Raw genomic sequence first — 12,729 nt, 5'->3', positions numbered from 1 at the left:
TGGCTCATCTAATATGGGCTTTATTAATATTATGGTTAATACAGTAGCCTCATTTATATTTATACACACATCTGAGGGAGGCTGGTCAGTATTCCCGTATTTTACTCTTGCAACTCTGGCCCATACTGGCTTTGATTATTTACCCTCCCTCTTTACTCTGTGATTTCTTTTTGATGCTTCAGCTTTTTAAGTCTCTGAAAATGCTTGTGTCGAGAACTGAGTTCAGCAACTCAGCCGCAACGAGTCTGGTGTCAAACTTCGACAAGGTGTCCGCAGTTCAGATGGGGAATCCACGAGGCAAATCTGTGCACTAATTGAATCTTCGTTCTTTCTGGCTAAACATCAGCAGCAAGCACTTGATATAGGTTGTCTGCCTCAGAGAGTGCCTAGTAATGGAAATCGAATACCTCTTGGCCACACCTACGCCTTAAGGATCTTTTCTCAGTGTTTTACTGGAGGCCAGATTGTTTTTATATGGGCTCTTAACTTTAGAAGGGGAGTTGAAATTGTGATGGTAAAAAAGGACTCCTGTATTTGTGGAGCACTGGAGACAAATTCCTTTGTCTGGACCTGCTCTACAGATGTAGCAAGAGGAGGTTGTAGTATGCTGCCAGAATGGACTATTGCAGTACTTTGAGTAAAAGTGGGGGATTTATTCTAAAATGTTCTTCTGCATTAAAACTCTCTAGGTAAAGGAGTAACCTGTAACTGTTATCAATGCTAGGCTAATTTGTTTGTTTTTAAATATGCAATGAATTTTAAATATCCCCCCAACACCCACCTCTCACTACTATCTGTGAAGACTCAGCCTCTGGAGATCCAACCCCAGGGCTGGATCTATGTTTGACCAAGAGCCCCTCCTACAATGGTGCCCCCCACCCCGGTGGCTCAGTCTTTGTTTCTGACAATGCCCCAGCAATCGAGTCTTTCTGGAAGCATGGGAGGATGACTGCTACCACAAAAGACATGACAATCCCCACTGGTGGAAACATTTGGGGTAGGTTGTGGGTATTGTTTTAAGGGCCAAGGGCATATGGGAGGGGCTGGGCCCAGCCCAGTGAACATTGACTGCCAGTTCCCAGCCTGCGTGAGCGCACGATGCAAAATGCCCCTTATGGAGAACTCTGGGCGCAACATAACCAGATATTACGCACAAGCTCTAGCTCTCTGAGAATCAAAAGCCTAAAGCAGGGTCAGGGATCTTGTGCCCTTCCAGAAGTTGTTGAACTGACTTCCATTAGCCCCAGCCAGCATAGCCCACGGGGATAATGGGTGCTGTAGCCCAACAACATTAAGAGGAGCACATGTTCCCTAGCCCTAAAAAGGCATAAACAGCGGTTTCCACACCTCTCCTTCCCTACGCAGCCCCTGAATGAACACAGACAAGTACAGTCAGTAGTAAACTTTCTCAAACATTGATGCAAGTTATCCAGGCAACTTCAGCAAGAGAAGCAAAATAACAACAACAATAATAATAATCAAGAAACAGCAAGGTACACTTGAGCCAGCTACGCAACTTTGCATATGATCCAGATGCAAAGCAAACCGTCCCCGCCTCCTTCCCTCGGAGGTCACTGATCTGAGCAACAGCTCCTCCAATCCCCAAAGTAGATTAACTAGATTGGACCCTTAGGGTGGGTGGGGGATAGAAGAAGTTGGAAGCGGGGGAAATCTTCCAATTCTCGCTCTTCCGGTTTCACGCAGCTCTCATGCACATTCGCTGTTGCTTGCACAGGGTCGGCACGCCACCGGCCACTCCAGCGACAGAAGAAAGAACCAGATGCCTGCCGGAGGAGCCTGCAGCCGAGTTCTCAGCCTGTTTTCCTCAGCACGTGGATGAAATAGCATGGGCTGTACTGCTGGCCTGGCATGTAAGGCTTGAAGTCCCCCAGGATGGTGTGTTCACACGGGCCTTGGACCGCGTTTTTCAGCAGTTCTGTGAAAGGCTCCAAGCGATGAGGGTAGTAAGAGAGACGGAATTGACTGGCAAAACATAGAAAGACATTTTAGCAACTAGTTGTATGGGAGTGTTTTCAGATGAGGCTTTTGTCATGCAATCTCCCTGTCCCATGCACAAAATTTTACAGGAAGTCCAGAATTATTATTATTATTATTATTTATTTATATAGCACCATCAATGTACATGGTGCTGTACAGAGTAAAACAGTAAATAGCAAGACCCTGCCGCATAGGCTTACATTCTAATAAAACCATGATAAAACAATAAGGAGGGGAAGAGAAAGCAAACAGGCACAGGGTAGGGTAAACAGGCACTGGGTAGGGTAAAACTAACAGTAGAAAGTCAGAACAAAATCTAGTTTTAAAAGCTTTAGGAAAAAGAAAAGTTTTTAGTTGAGCTTTAAAAGCTGCGGTTGAACTTGTAGTTCTCAAATGTTCTGGAAGAGCGTTCCAGGCATAAGGGGCAGCAGAAAAAAATGGACGAAGCCGAGCAAGGGAAGTAGAGACCCTTGGGCAGGCGAGAAACATGGCATCAGAGGAGCGAAGAGCACGAGCGGGGCAATAGTGTGAGATGAGAGAGGAAAGATAGGAAGGAGCTAGACAGTGAAAAGCTTTGTAGGTCAACAGGAGAAGTTTATATTGGATTCTGAAGTGAATTGGAAGCCAAAACATCATATTCCAATTGATGCCTCTGGTATTCACCCTCTGCTATGGTTTTCTTTTTCCCCACACACATACACACAAAAACAACCATTAAGGAGGAAAAGACTGAATAGTCACACAACATCTTTCATTTACATAATCTCTTCCATCTGGAAGGAGCCCGAAAGAGGCAGGCATAGATATTGCCACGTGCCTGCTCCCTCCCGCTTCACGCAGACAGTGACCTGCTCACTGGGGATTATGGGAATTGCAGTGTATAACACATCTGGCAGCATCTGATGGAGAAGGCTGAGCTAGCCAAGGAAGGCAGGACTTTCAGGTTTCTGGGATCTACTTTGTTTTTTTTTACTAGAAATCCCAAGATTTACCAACGGCATCCAGATGCAAAACCTATTTAACCTAGCCAGGTGGATTTTCTTTAAAAAAAAAAAAAGTGAATTGGAAAATTTCCTCTGCAGATTTCATCAGAAAATTTTCAGTTTGCATCAGAATTTTTTTTATGCCCTAGAGCTGGGATGGGGAACTTTACGTCAACCAGGTGCGTTGGCCTACAACTTCATCAGCACTAGCCAGCACAGTCAATGGTGAGGAATGATTGCTATATTTGTATATGGTCCCATTGATTCCAACTTTGTGTCAATTCAAAGGAAGAGACTTGCATTAACAGAGTTACGTTCTTTCAGTGAGGGAGCATATGATTTACCTCTGCCTTCCCTAACACCCTCCAGATGCGTTGGACTATAAAGCTCACCATCCCCAAGAGCGTGGCCAGTCAACACATTGGATCACATTGGATTTACATGGATGCCTTCAACCCCAAATCCTTATTTTTAAAATACTTTTATCCTGTCTTTTAGGGTACAACCCTCACTAGGGAGCTTGCAGCACATTTAAAACAACACCAATAAGCAATTAAAACAGCAGCAGCTTAAACATGAAGCCATCAATAAAAAGCTGAGAGGAATAAAAAATGTAAAAAGCCACCAACAAGAGGGTGGCAAAGTGAGCCACCCAAGGGAGGGAATTCAAGCCACCACTAAGCAGGCCCTGTCCTTGGTACTTGCTAATCTGAGGGTTCTTAGCAGAGGCCTAAAACCAGGGCCTCTGAGGTGGACAGCTTTGTACACATCACTGAACCCAGGCACTTGCCAATTTTGTTTGGCCTTATACCAATGGCTGGCTGTGTCCACACCTGCTATCAAACGGAGGCCTGTGGACACCCTATGAGCACTGAGAGCACATACCTCAGTTCTAGGTTTCCATCATTCTCGGGTGGGACCTGCAGTGTGTAGTCCAGTGTCACCATATTTGGTTTGTTGTTCACAAGGAGTACCGATGTAGTGATATCTTTGGTTAGGTCACTCTTGGAGAGAGGGAGAGAATTAATTTCTAGTTTTTGTTTCCTTCCCTTTTTGGTGCCTTCCTGATTAGTCCATTCTGCTTAGTTCTATCCCGGTCTCTGCCCAAATTTCTTGGAGGATAAGGCCATCAATGGCCACTAGATATTATCCCCAGCATCAGAAGCAGTATGTCTCTGTATGCCAGTTGCTGAGGAACAGGACTAGAATGGTGGTGTTCTGCTTGTGGCTTCCTGTGGGCATCTGATTGGCCACTGTGTGAGTGGAATACTGGACTAGATAGGCCTTTGGTCTGACCCTGCCTGGCTTTTCTTATGTTCTTATAGAACCCCACCCTTTAATACTATTGGATAACCACTAACCTTCCCCAACTTGGTTCCCTCCAGAAGAGTTGGACTACAACTCCAAACATGGCCAGGCTGACTGGGTTGTTGTGAATTGTAGCCCAATACTTCTGAAGAGAATTGGGTAAAGCTGTGGTATACACATCATCATCATCATCATTATTATTATTATATTTGTATCCCGCCTTTTGCCCAATACTGGGCCTCAAGGCGGCCTTACAAAGTTTAAAACACACATTGTAAAACCTAGGAAAAGAAATGTAAAAAACAAAACAACAACACACAAACGTTTAAAATACACAACAAAATTGTAAGTCATTAACATAGATGGAGGACCAGATTATTCTCCAAAGGCCTGCTGGAACAAACAAGTTTTAACCTGCTTCCGATTTATATCCTACCTTTTTTAATCCAAGGAATCTAAGGCAGTGTACATAATCCTCCTCTCCATTTTATCCTCACAAAAACAACCCTGTGAGGTAGGTTGGGCTAAGAGTCTGTGACCAGCCCAAGGTCACCTAGTGGGTCTCTATGGCCAAGTGGGGACAAGAACCCGGATTTCCCAACTCCCAGTCCAACACTTTAGCCACTATACCACACTGGCTCCACCACATTGGTCCTTCTCCTCCTCCTGCTTCTTCCTTTAATTCCTCCCATAACTGATTTAACTTGTTTCCAGAGCTGGCCTCCCCACAGGCCCATTTGGTGCCCTTGGGATTTACCTGTTGCTCCGGTAAATCACTTGTTACAACCACTGGAGGAAAAGCCACGCTTGCCATTGAGGGCAAAACTAAAATGGTTGGTTAGTGCTGTGGCTGCTTCCAGTGAAGAGAGGTGCTTTTGCTGCACTAAGACTGATCTAGTGGCTTAGACAAGGCCTCTGTCTGGGAATACCTTGTAGTAGATGTTCTTCCCAGGAGGAGCGCAGCCTGTTTCCAGGATGTAGTCATAGTTTCGGTGGTCAATGACCAGGATGCCACCTGGCCGAACCATACTAGCAATGTTCTTAAGGGCCTGTTTATGAACTCCTTGGTCACCTAGGAGTAGAGACAGCATTGGATTAAAATCCTTCCTTTTCCATTTTGACCCACCACACAAACCTGAAGGAACTGTATTGACCTTGAGTTGTGTATTCTGTTTGCTGTCAAACCCAGACCACCTTAATCCTGGGCACTGGTCCACTGAGGTAATTGGAGACTCTGGCTTTAATGGTCTTAGGGAGGCTGCCCCTCTTTAGATGGTGAGCTGTTATTACTTCACTTATTTTAAAATGTGGTAAACCAGCCCTGCTGCGTTTGGAGGCCCTCCTGTTCTTTCTGCCTGAGTGAGGCCCCCTGGACTTCAGCTTTAAAGCCCTGGAGTAGACCATGAATTCTAGGCTTTGGAAGCCTTTTCTGAACCAAGCTCCCATGATAGCACTCTTCAAGTACTTGAAAGGTTGTCACACAGGGGAGGGACAGGATCTCTTCTCAATCATCCCAGAGTACAGGACATGGAATAATGGACTCAAGTTACAGGAAGCTGACTGTTAGAGCAATGGAACCAATTACTTAGGGAGGTGGTGGGCTCTCCCACACTAAAGGCCTTCAAGATGCAGCTGGACAGACATCTGTCAGGTATGCTTGATTCTTGCATTGATCAGGGGATTGGACTCCATGGCCTTATAGGCCTCTTGCAACTCTTATGATTCTATGAAAATTGAGATCTACCAGTGAGGCTAAGTATTCCATCTGATGTGGGGTCTAGGTTAGCTCCCACAAGAAGCAAGAGCCTTCTCTTGGGGATTTCGTTATTAACCCCACCCAGCTATTACACTCACCTTTGAAATCTGGGAGATGTGCAAAGGAGTTCCCCAGGCAGATGACGGCATCAAACCCCTTGCCGGGCTTTTGCAGGTCCTGTGGCAGGGTGAGCCAGTTAGCTTCCTCGATGACTGTGGAGGTAAAAAAGTACATTGTACACACATGGAGGAGGAGGACTTGCCTTCCCCAACCTGTTGCCTTCCAGATGTGCTGGGGATAACTTCAATTATCCCCAGCCAGCACAGCCATGGCAGCTGTGTTCTAACATTTTCAGGATGTTCTACCAACAGCTCTTAGCTGTGAATGCCAAGATGAGGAAGTCTGGCTTTCGCCGTCATCCACTTTCCCAACTCTGCAGTGTCCTTCTTTCGATGCAGTGACTAGAAATATACACAGTATTCTAAACGTGTTTGCACCATAGATTTGTGTAAAGACTGTATGATATTGGCAGTTTTATTTTTTGATCCCATTTCTGATTATGCCTAACATGAAATTTTCCATTTTCACAGCAGCTGCACAATGTGTTGACATTTTCCTCAAGCTGTCCACCACAACCCCAAAATCTCCAGGATCTAATCTCTTTGTCAGGAAAGTACCAGTCTAATCTCGTTCATCTACAGATACCATGGAGGCAGGACCCAATCCAATGGAAGATCCCATTTATGCACACTTCTCCATGATTCTATGGACAACCATCTGTCAGGGATGCTTTAGGGTGGATTCCTGCATTGAGCAGGGGGTTGGACTCGATGGCCTTGTAGGCCCCTTCCAACTGCTATTCTATGATTCTATGATACAATAATCCATGGGGGTAAAAGGTCTAGAGAGAATACAATAGCAGCCTGGATTTCAGTGTATTCCAGGGACAGAAAAAAATGAAAATATGTTGGCCTCATTCTCCTATTAAAGGGATTCTACAATTTTAGGAGCTGTTACTAGATATCTCTTAAGGGGTTTTCAGCTATATGATGCAACATCAATGTGCTCACTTGCAAATTAGACTTCTGTGAATCTTGCTGGAGCCACAAATGCCAACCTTTGTTGGATGAAACTTTGATCAGAGATTAGGTTGGCCTAGTGCTATGTTTGATAATAATATAAAACCACTTCTGTTCATCTCAAGACTGCTATGTCATCAAAAGAATAAAAGTGTCAGCCATAATCAGCAACAGGATCTGCGGAAGACTGGGCAGGGCCTTAGAACAGGCAGGAGAAAGTATGGGAAGGAGACAGAACTTTTACAGCCACTTACAGAAAAACCTGATGCTGGCTTGAGGACACCTAGGCTGTTCGTATTCTGTTTGCCATGCAACCCCCACCCCACACAAAATGCACAAGCTGCAGAATTCAGTTTCCCCAGAAGCCTTTAAGAAAATACGTTTCTAGCCCCTGAAATGACAGGTTTTAAACTTTAATAATGTCTGAAGAAATTCCTTAAGCTGCTGGAGTGAGCGTTCAGTAGGAGTCCCCATGATAAAAGCAGGGTTCAGTGCTTCCCACCACTCATTGCCCTCCCCCTGCCAGTGATTACAGGAAAAAAACGTGCAAACTGCAGAAATGTGCTCAAGTACAGTTTGTAGCATTTTGCTTATTTGGGTGCAGAAGTTTTGTTGCTGCTTTAAGTGTACGCACTTAGCAGAGATGGCATAGACAAACTGGGCTGTACAAATGGCAAAATAAATGATCTGATCCACATAGTTCATCTCTCCCAAGTCTTTTATGCAGGAATTCATTTTTGTGAGTCTGGAGGGGATTTATTCTCTCCCTTTCACCCCCAGCCCAAACACACACACACACACACACACACACACACAGAGTTCTATAAGGGCGGTGGCCCTGCGGCCCATCTGAGCTCCCTTACATATTATAAATGCAGGTGGGAGTTTACTAGGGCTCCCTATAATGCTCTCCCTTCCAAGTTCACAGAAGGCAGATATCAAGGAATTCCAGTCCCCCAAAGGTTATGCCCATGTGATTCAGGTGAGATAGAGACATCCTCTCATGTGCTTTTACACTGCTTGTTCTACTCAGAGGCCTGGTCAGGCTTAATCCATCCTCTACTACAGGACTTTCCAGGTAACACCGAAGAATTTTATACCAAGTTCCTCCATGCCGATAGAAACCCCTCAGTTACCTATAAGGTTGCTAAATTCTGCCACTTGGCTATGAGGACATGTCATAACCTATTAAATCTCTGGGAGATGGGAACTAAGGATCTGTACTACTTTGTATGGTTGCTGTTGCTGGATTAATGTTGTGCTGGTCTCGGACCATAATAAAGTGATTTTATTTTATTTTATTTGACACAGTTCTATAAGAGTTTTTGTATTTCTCAGATGAGGTTTCAAAAAGCTGAAATGTTTTTCAATCCTGTTTTTCTTTATCAGGTGCATATAATTACAAGTACACATGGTGAAACCAAGAAGGAACCTAAGTCTCAACTTGGGCCTAAACACAGACTGGAGAGAGGGTCTGTCCCGTTCTCCTTTACAGGTCAGCAATCCAGCAAGGAACACACACACCCCGCCCCTCCGTGTCGTGTTCAGTGCCGTGGCGCGCTGTGAGTCAACAGAGAGCTCATTACACTAGTTGCATCAACAGCACCGATCATATTTCATCATGTTCTTACAGCCTGTGCATAAAGTTGCTGCTAACTGATTTAAACAAACACTCAAACCCTGTTATTGGAGGCATTCAAACCTCGACACCTCAAGAGCAATTGGGTCCCTGTTATTGCCTTGGTCTAGAACTCTTGTTGATCCACATCTTGTTTTGTGTTCTTAGGAGTCAGGCAATGGGATTTTTCCTAGCACAGAATTAGCAAATATAGACAAATACTAAATGGTACAGGGCTGCAAGCTTTACGCTCTGCTGATCAGATTTTATCTGATCGGTCAGTAGGCAGCCAATTTTAAACAGTCAAGGCAAAATTTAAGTGTGGGGCTGAAACATAAGGGCACACCTGTTTACTTTTTGAGACTATTTTGGCCTTGCTGTGTGATTTACTGAAATAATAATAAAGTTGCTTTTCCTTCCCTTATTGCACTGCTAATATCCTTTTCTTCCATAATGGAAATTCAGGTGGTATACAGAGAGTGGCCTTCCACCTAGGAATAGACCAAACTCAGAGCAGGTTCGCTTTAAGAAACTTGATGCTTCATCTAACTTCAGACCACATTTTGAAACTATGAATAGTGATCTTTGTTTCTAACAGGGAGCTGTTTTGTTATTATTAAACTCAAGTTCTTTTACATTTCCTTAAGTATATCTCTGTGTGTGTGTGTTTTGTGGGTGCATGGGTTTTATAATATATTTACATGTACTAATTACATCAACAGATGAGCAATCAACTAAAAGCTCCTTACGTCAGTTGGGAGACAGTCTTAATCCAAACATTGTTATCTTTTCAGTGCCAGGTTAGGACTTTTCTCTTCTCCCAGGCAGTTAATGACATATTGTTAACTGCCATCTGTCAGGGATGCTTTAGGATGGATTCCTGCATTGAGCAGGGGGTTGGACTCGATGGCCTTGTAGGCCCCTTCCAACTCTGCTATTCTATTATATGCTGAGGTTTTTTTTAACTGATTCCAGAATATTTTTTTTAAACAGATATTGCTGTTTTTATGCTTTTGATGGTTTAAAATTTCTGTATATTTGTTTTTAATGTTTACTGTTTTAACTTTTGTAAACCGCCCAGAGAGCTTCAGCTATGAGGCGGTACATAAATGAAATAAATAAATAAATACTGGATTACCCCAGTGGTCGAATGAGTCCTCTTTTCGACGATTCCATCGCTCCTTCAGGGCATATTTAAGCATCTTATCACTGGCATCCACACTGGTGACCCTGAATCCTTCCTCAACCAGCATAATAGAATCCACGCTGCACCAGAAAGAGAGAGTTAGCTGTAAACCCCAAGGGATGAGGGCTAGATCAAGTTACCCTTCTAGTTAATTCAGAATCTCTGCATTCCTGACCATTAGTGAAGGGATACAGGCAGATCATGGCAGAAGAATCCTCCCAAAGAACTGTGGCAATCGATAGCGAATTACATCAGAATACTTCACTCCTGTTGTATTCAGAATATCACATTAATCCAGAGCAAGAACCCTCCTCTAATGCTGTACTCACAATCATATTTATGGAACTTGGAAGCTGCCTTAGCCAAGACCATGATTCCATCTACCCCAGTATTGTCAACACTGACTGGCAACAAATCTCCAGGGTTTCAGATAGTTTTTCCAGCCCTACCGGGAAATGCCGAAGAATGAACGAATGCATGCAAAGCATGTGCAAACCTGGACTACTGAGCTACAGCCCCTCCTTCATGAAGATGAACTACAGTACTAATTATACTCATCCATATTCACTGACTAGATGGGGGGGAAATCCAATATGTTCTCACTCTTTAGTGAACATACATATGAGAGGGTAGATAAACATGAATCCATTTTTTTGATTTTTCCCTCGGGAGTAAGTAACCTTTTGCCTCCACAACTGATGTTTTGGACTATAATTCCCATCAACCCCAACCAGCATGGCTAGTGGTCAGAGATTTGGGAAATGTAACCCAAAATTTCTAGAGGGCATCAATCCATGTAAATTCCATAATTGTGAGTGACTACAGGCAGCAAGGAGATTTTGAACTCATGCATTCAAAAGACAGGGATGTATGCAAATCCTCACCTTGAGGGACCCAGGTAAAACTTACCATACATTTGAAAATGCACAACCTAAAGCACACCTGACTATATGAACCCATATCCACTTGTACTATACCTGAGATGTGACCATATTTATTCTTAACAGTATGGGCTGTGAGACGGAAGCCTCTGAGTTTATTGTGTTTTTTGCTAGATGGGCTTTTTTGTCCATGTAGTGATGGTGCTTCAGAGGGGGAGGGGAAGAGGCTGGAGGAGGCTCAGGATAACTCATATCTTGTCCTCTCCAGTCTCCTCCCCTCCCAGCCCACAGGAACACGCCATTTTCCCTCCCTCCAAGATTGGAGAGGGCAACTAGTGGAGTTCTTTCCATACTGCCTGCAAGGGGGTGCGGGGTGTGTGTGTGTGGATCTCTGAATCCCCCTTCTGAGGTTGACGCACTGTCTTCAAACTCAGAGGGGGAGAATCCCCACTATCCTATGATTTAAAGTTAACTAGCAGCCATTTGACTGATCAACGAAGATTTCCTTAAATTTGAAGACAACTCTAGGGTTGGATCCAGGCTTAGTCACAGACCCACTGAAATCAATGGGGCATAAACAAATCATGACTTAAGTTCAACTGTAACAATGTCCATCCCTGTTGTTTTCAGCAGGTCTACTCAAAGTAAGGCAAAGTCAGCTATTTTCTATCTTTCAGATCCTGCAGGGAACAGAGGGTGAGATTGAGCAGGAGGAGGCAGAAGGCTTAACCAACCCCTTGTCAGGTCTGGAGTTCTTAGGTGGGGTGGAGAGGAAGTGACTGATGGGGCACCTTTTCAGTGACAGAAGGAGGAAGCCAGAAAGTGAAAGAAGAAAGGTGAGTGGGTGGAAGAAGGCGCAGCATAATAAGAGGTCACTGATCCTCCCCATCCCCACATTAAACAGAGAAGTGTCACTCCCAATTCGGGAATTCCCTCCCCCCTCAAGCGATTTAGAGCAGGAGTGAACAGAAAGGAGCGCTCCAGTTATTTTGGACTTCAACTCCCAGCGTTCCTGATCATTGGCTATGCTGACAGGGGCTTCTGGTAGATGAAGTCTAAACCATCTGGAAGTCTACCTTCTACCCGCCCCTTGATTTAGGCGTGGAAAGGTCTCGATTCCCATCCTCTTTCAAAGCCTCCACACACACACACGCGGGTGGAATGAGGCGTCTGGGTGCAGGGGGATCCGAAACCGAATCCCAGCGGCTGTCGCATGTGAATCCAAGCGGAGCAGCTGTTACTCCGGATTAGATACCGCGGGTCAGACATCGGCGGAGCTAGGCAGGTCAATGCAGCAGCTGCAGCAGCAGCAGCAAGCTTTGCAGAGAGGCTCGGAGAGGCCTCCTCGGCGGCTCCCTCCTCTTCCTGGCCCGCCTGCTCGACTCACCCGGTGCCGCAGGCCACGTCGAGCACCGTCCTGCAGCGCTGGCCCCGCAGCAGCGACACCAGCCAGTTCTTGTACTCGGCGGTGCGGCTCCGCGTGTCGCCGATGTAGAGCTGCCAGACGCGCGCCGCCCGCCCGTCGGCGTACTGGTCCGGCAGCCCCTCGGCCCCCACGCCCAGCGAGCGGGTCCGGTAGATGCTGTCCACCATGGCCGAGGCAGGAGATCAGGCTGCTCAAGACGCGCACCGATGGCTTCCCCCCCTTCTCCTCCTGCAGCTGCTGCTGTTGCTGCCCGGGCTGGCAAAGCCGGCAATTCTGGTCAACAACGAGCCAGGCAGCCGGTAGCCAGCGCAGCGCTTTCCAGCCCAGGCACCGCCCCTCCCCGCGCAGCCGGCCAATCCGGGGGCGGGACAACGGGCACACCCACCCGACGGCCTCCCCGGCTCAAGGGTCAGCGCCAAGGCGTGCGTGTCGCGCCGAGTGTCCTGTTTCCAACAGCGAGCAGCCCACTGCGCCCTGGGAGAGGAGGGCAGGAA

The 12,729-nt window shown here is 45.8% G+C and overlaps 1 protein-coding gene across 1 annotated transcript; it reads right to left on the bottom strand.

Annotated features, from left to right (window-relative positions):
• Nucleotides 1-1,399: 1,399 nt before the first annotated feature.
• Nucleotides 1,400-12,522, bottom strand: GNMT (glycine N-methyltransferase). The gene is made up of 6 exons (XM_063123931.1): nt 12,197-12,522; nt 9,881-10,008; nt 6,144-6,257; nt 5,219-5,361; nt 3,867-3,985; nt 1,400-1,983 (listed from the first exon to the last, which is right to left on the bottom strand). The coding sequence occupies exons 1-6, from the start codon at nt 12,400-12,402 to the stop codon at nt 1,812-1,814; spliced, it is 882 nt and encodes a 293-aa protein (XP_062980001.1). The 5' UTR covers nt 12,403-12,522; the 3' UTR covers nt 1,400-1,811.
• Nucleotides 12,523-12,729: the final 207 nt, after the last annotated feature.

Source organism: Elgaria multicarinata, chromosome 4 (assembly GCF_023053635.1).
Source record: "Elgaria multicarinata webbii isolate HBS135686 ecotype San Diego chromosome 4, rElgMul1.1.pri, whole genome shotgun sequence".
In the NCBI taxonomy this organism is placed as follows: Eukaryota; Metazoa; Chordata; class Lepidosauria; order Squamata; family Anguidae; genus Elgaria; species Elgaria multicarinata.
The sequence above is the reverse complement of the archived record's forward strand: the minus strand, read 5'-3'. Positions and strand labels throughout refer to the sequence as shown.

What these genes read in the sequence shown, in the direction of transcription:
- GNMT (XM_063123931.1), bottom strand. Translation starts at nt 12,402, where the DNA reads ATGGTGGACAGCATCTACCGGACCCGCTCGCTGGGCGTGGGGGCCGAG. An exon ending in GACGTGGCCTGCGGCACCGG is followed by an intron (nt 10,009 to 12,196) that starts GTGAGTCGAGCA and finishes TTTCTGGTGCAG; the next exon opens with CGTGGATTCTATTATGCTGG. An exon ending in GGAAGAACATCTACTACAAG is followed by an intron (nt 3,986 to 5,218) that starts GTATTCCCAGAC and finishes CCTCTCTCCAAG; the next exon opens with AGTGACCTAACCAAAGATAT.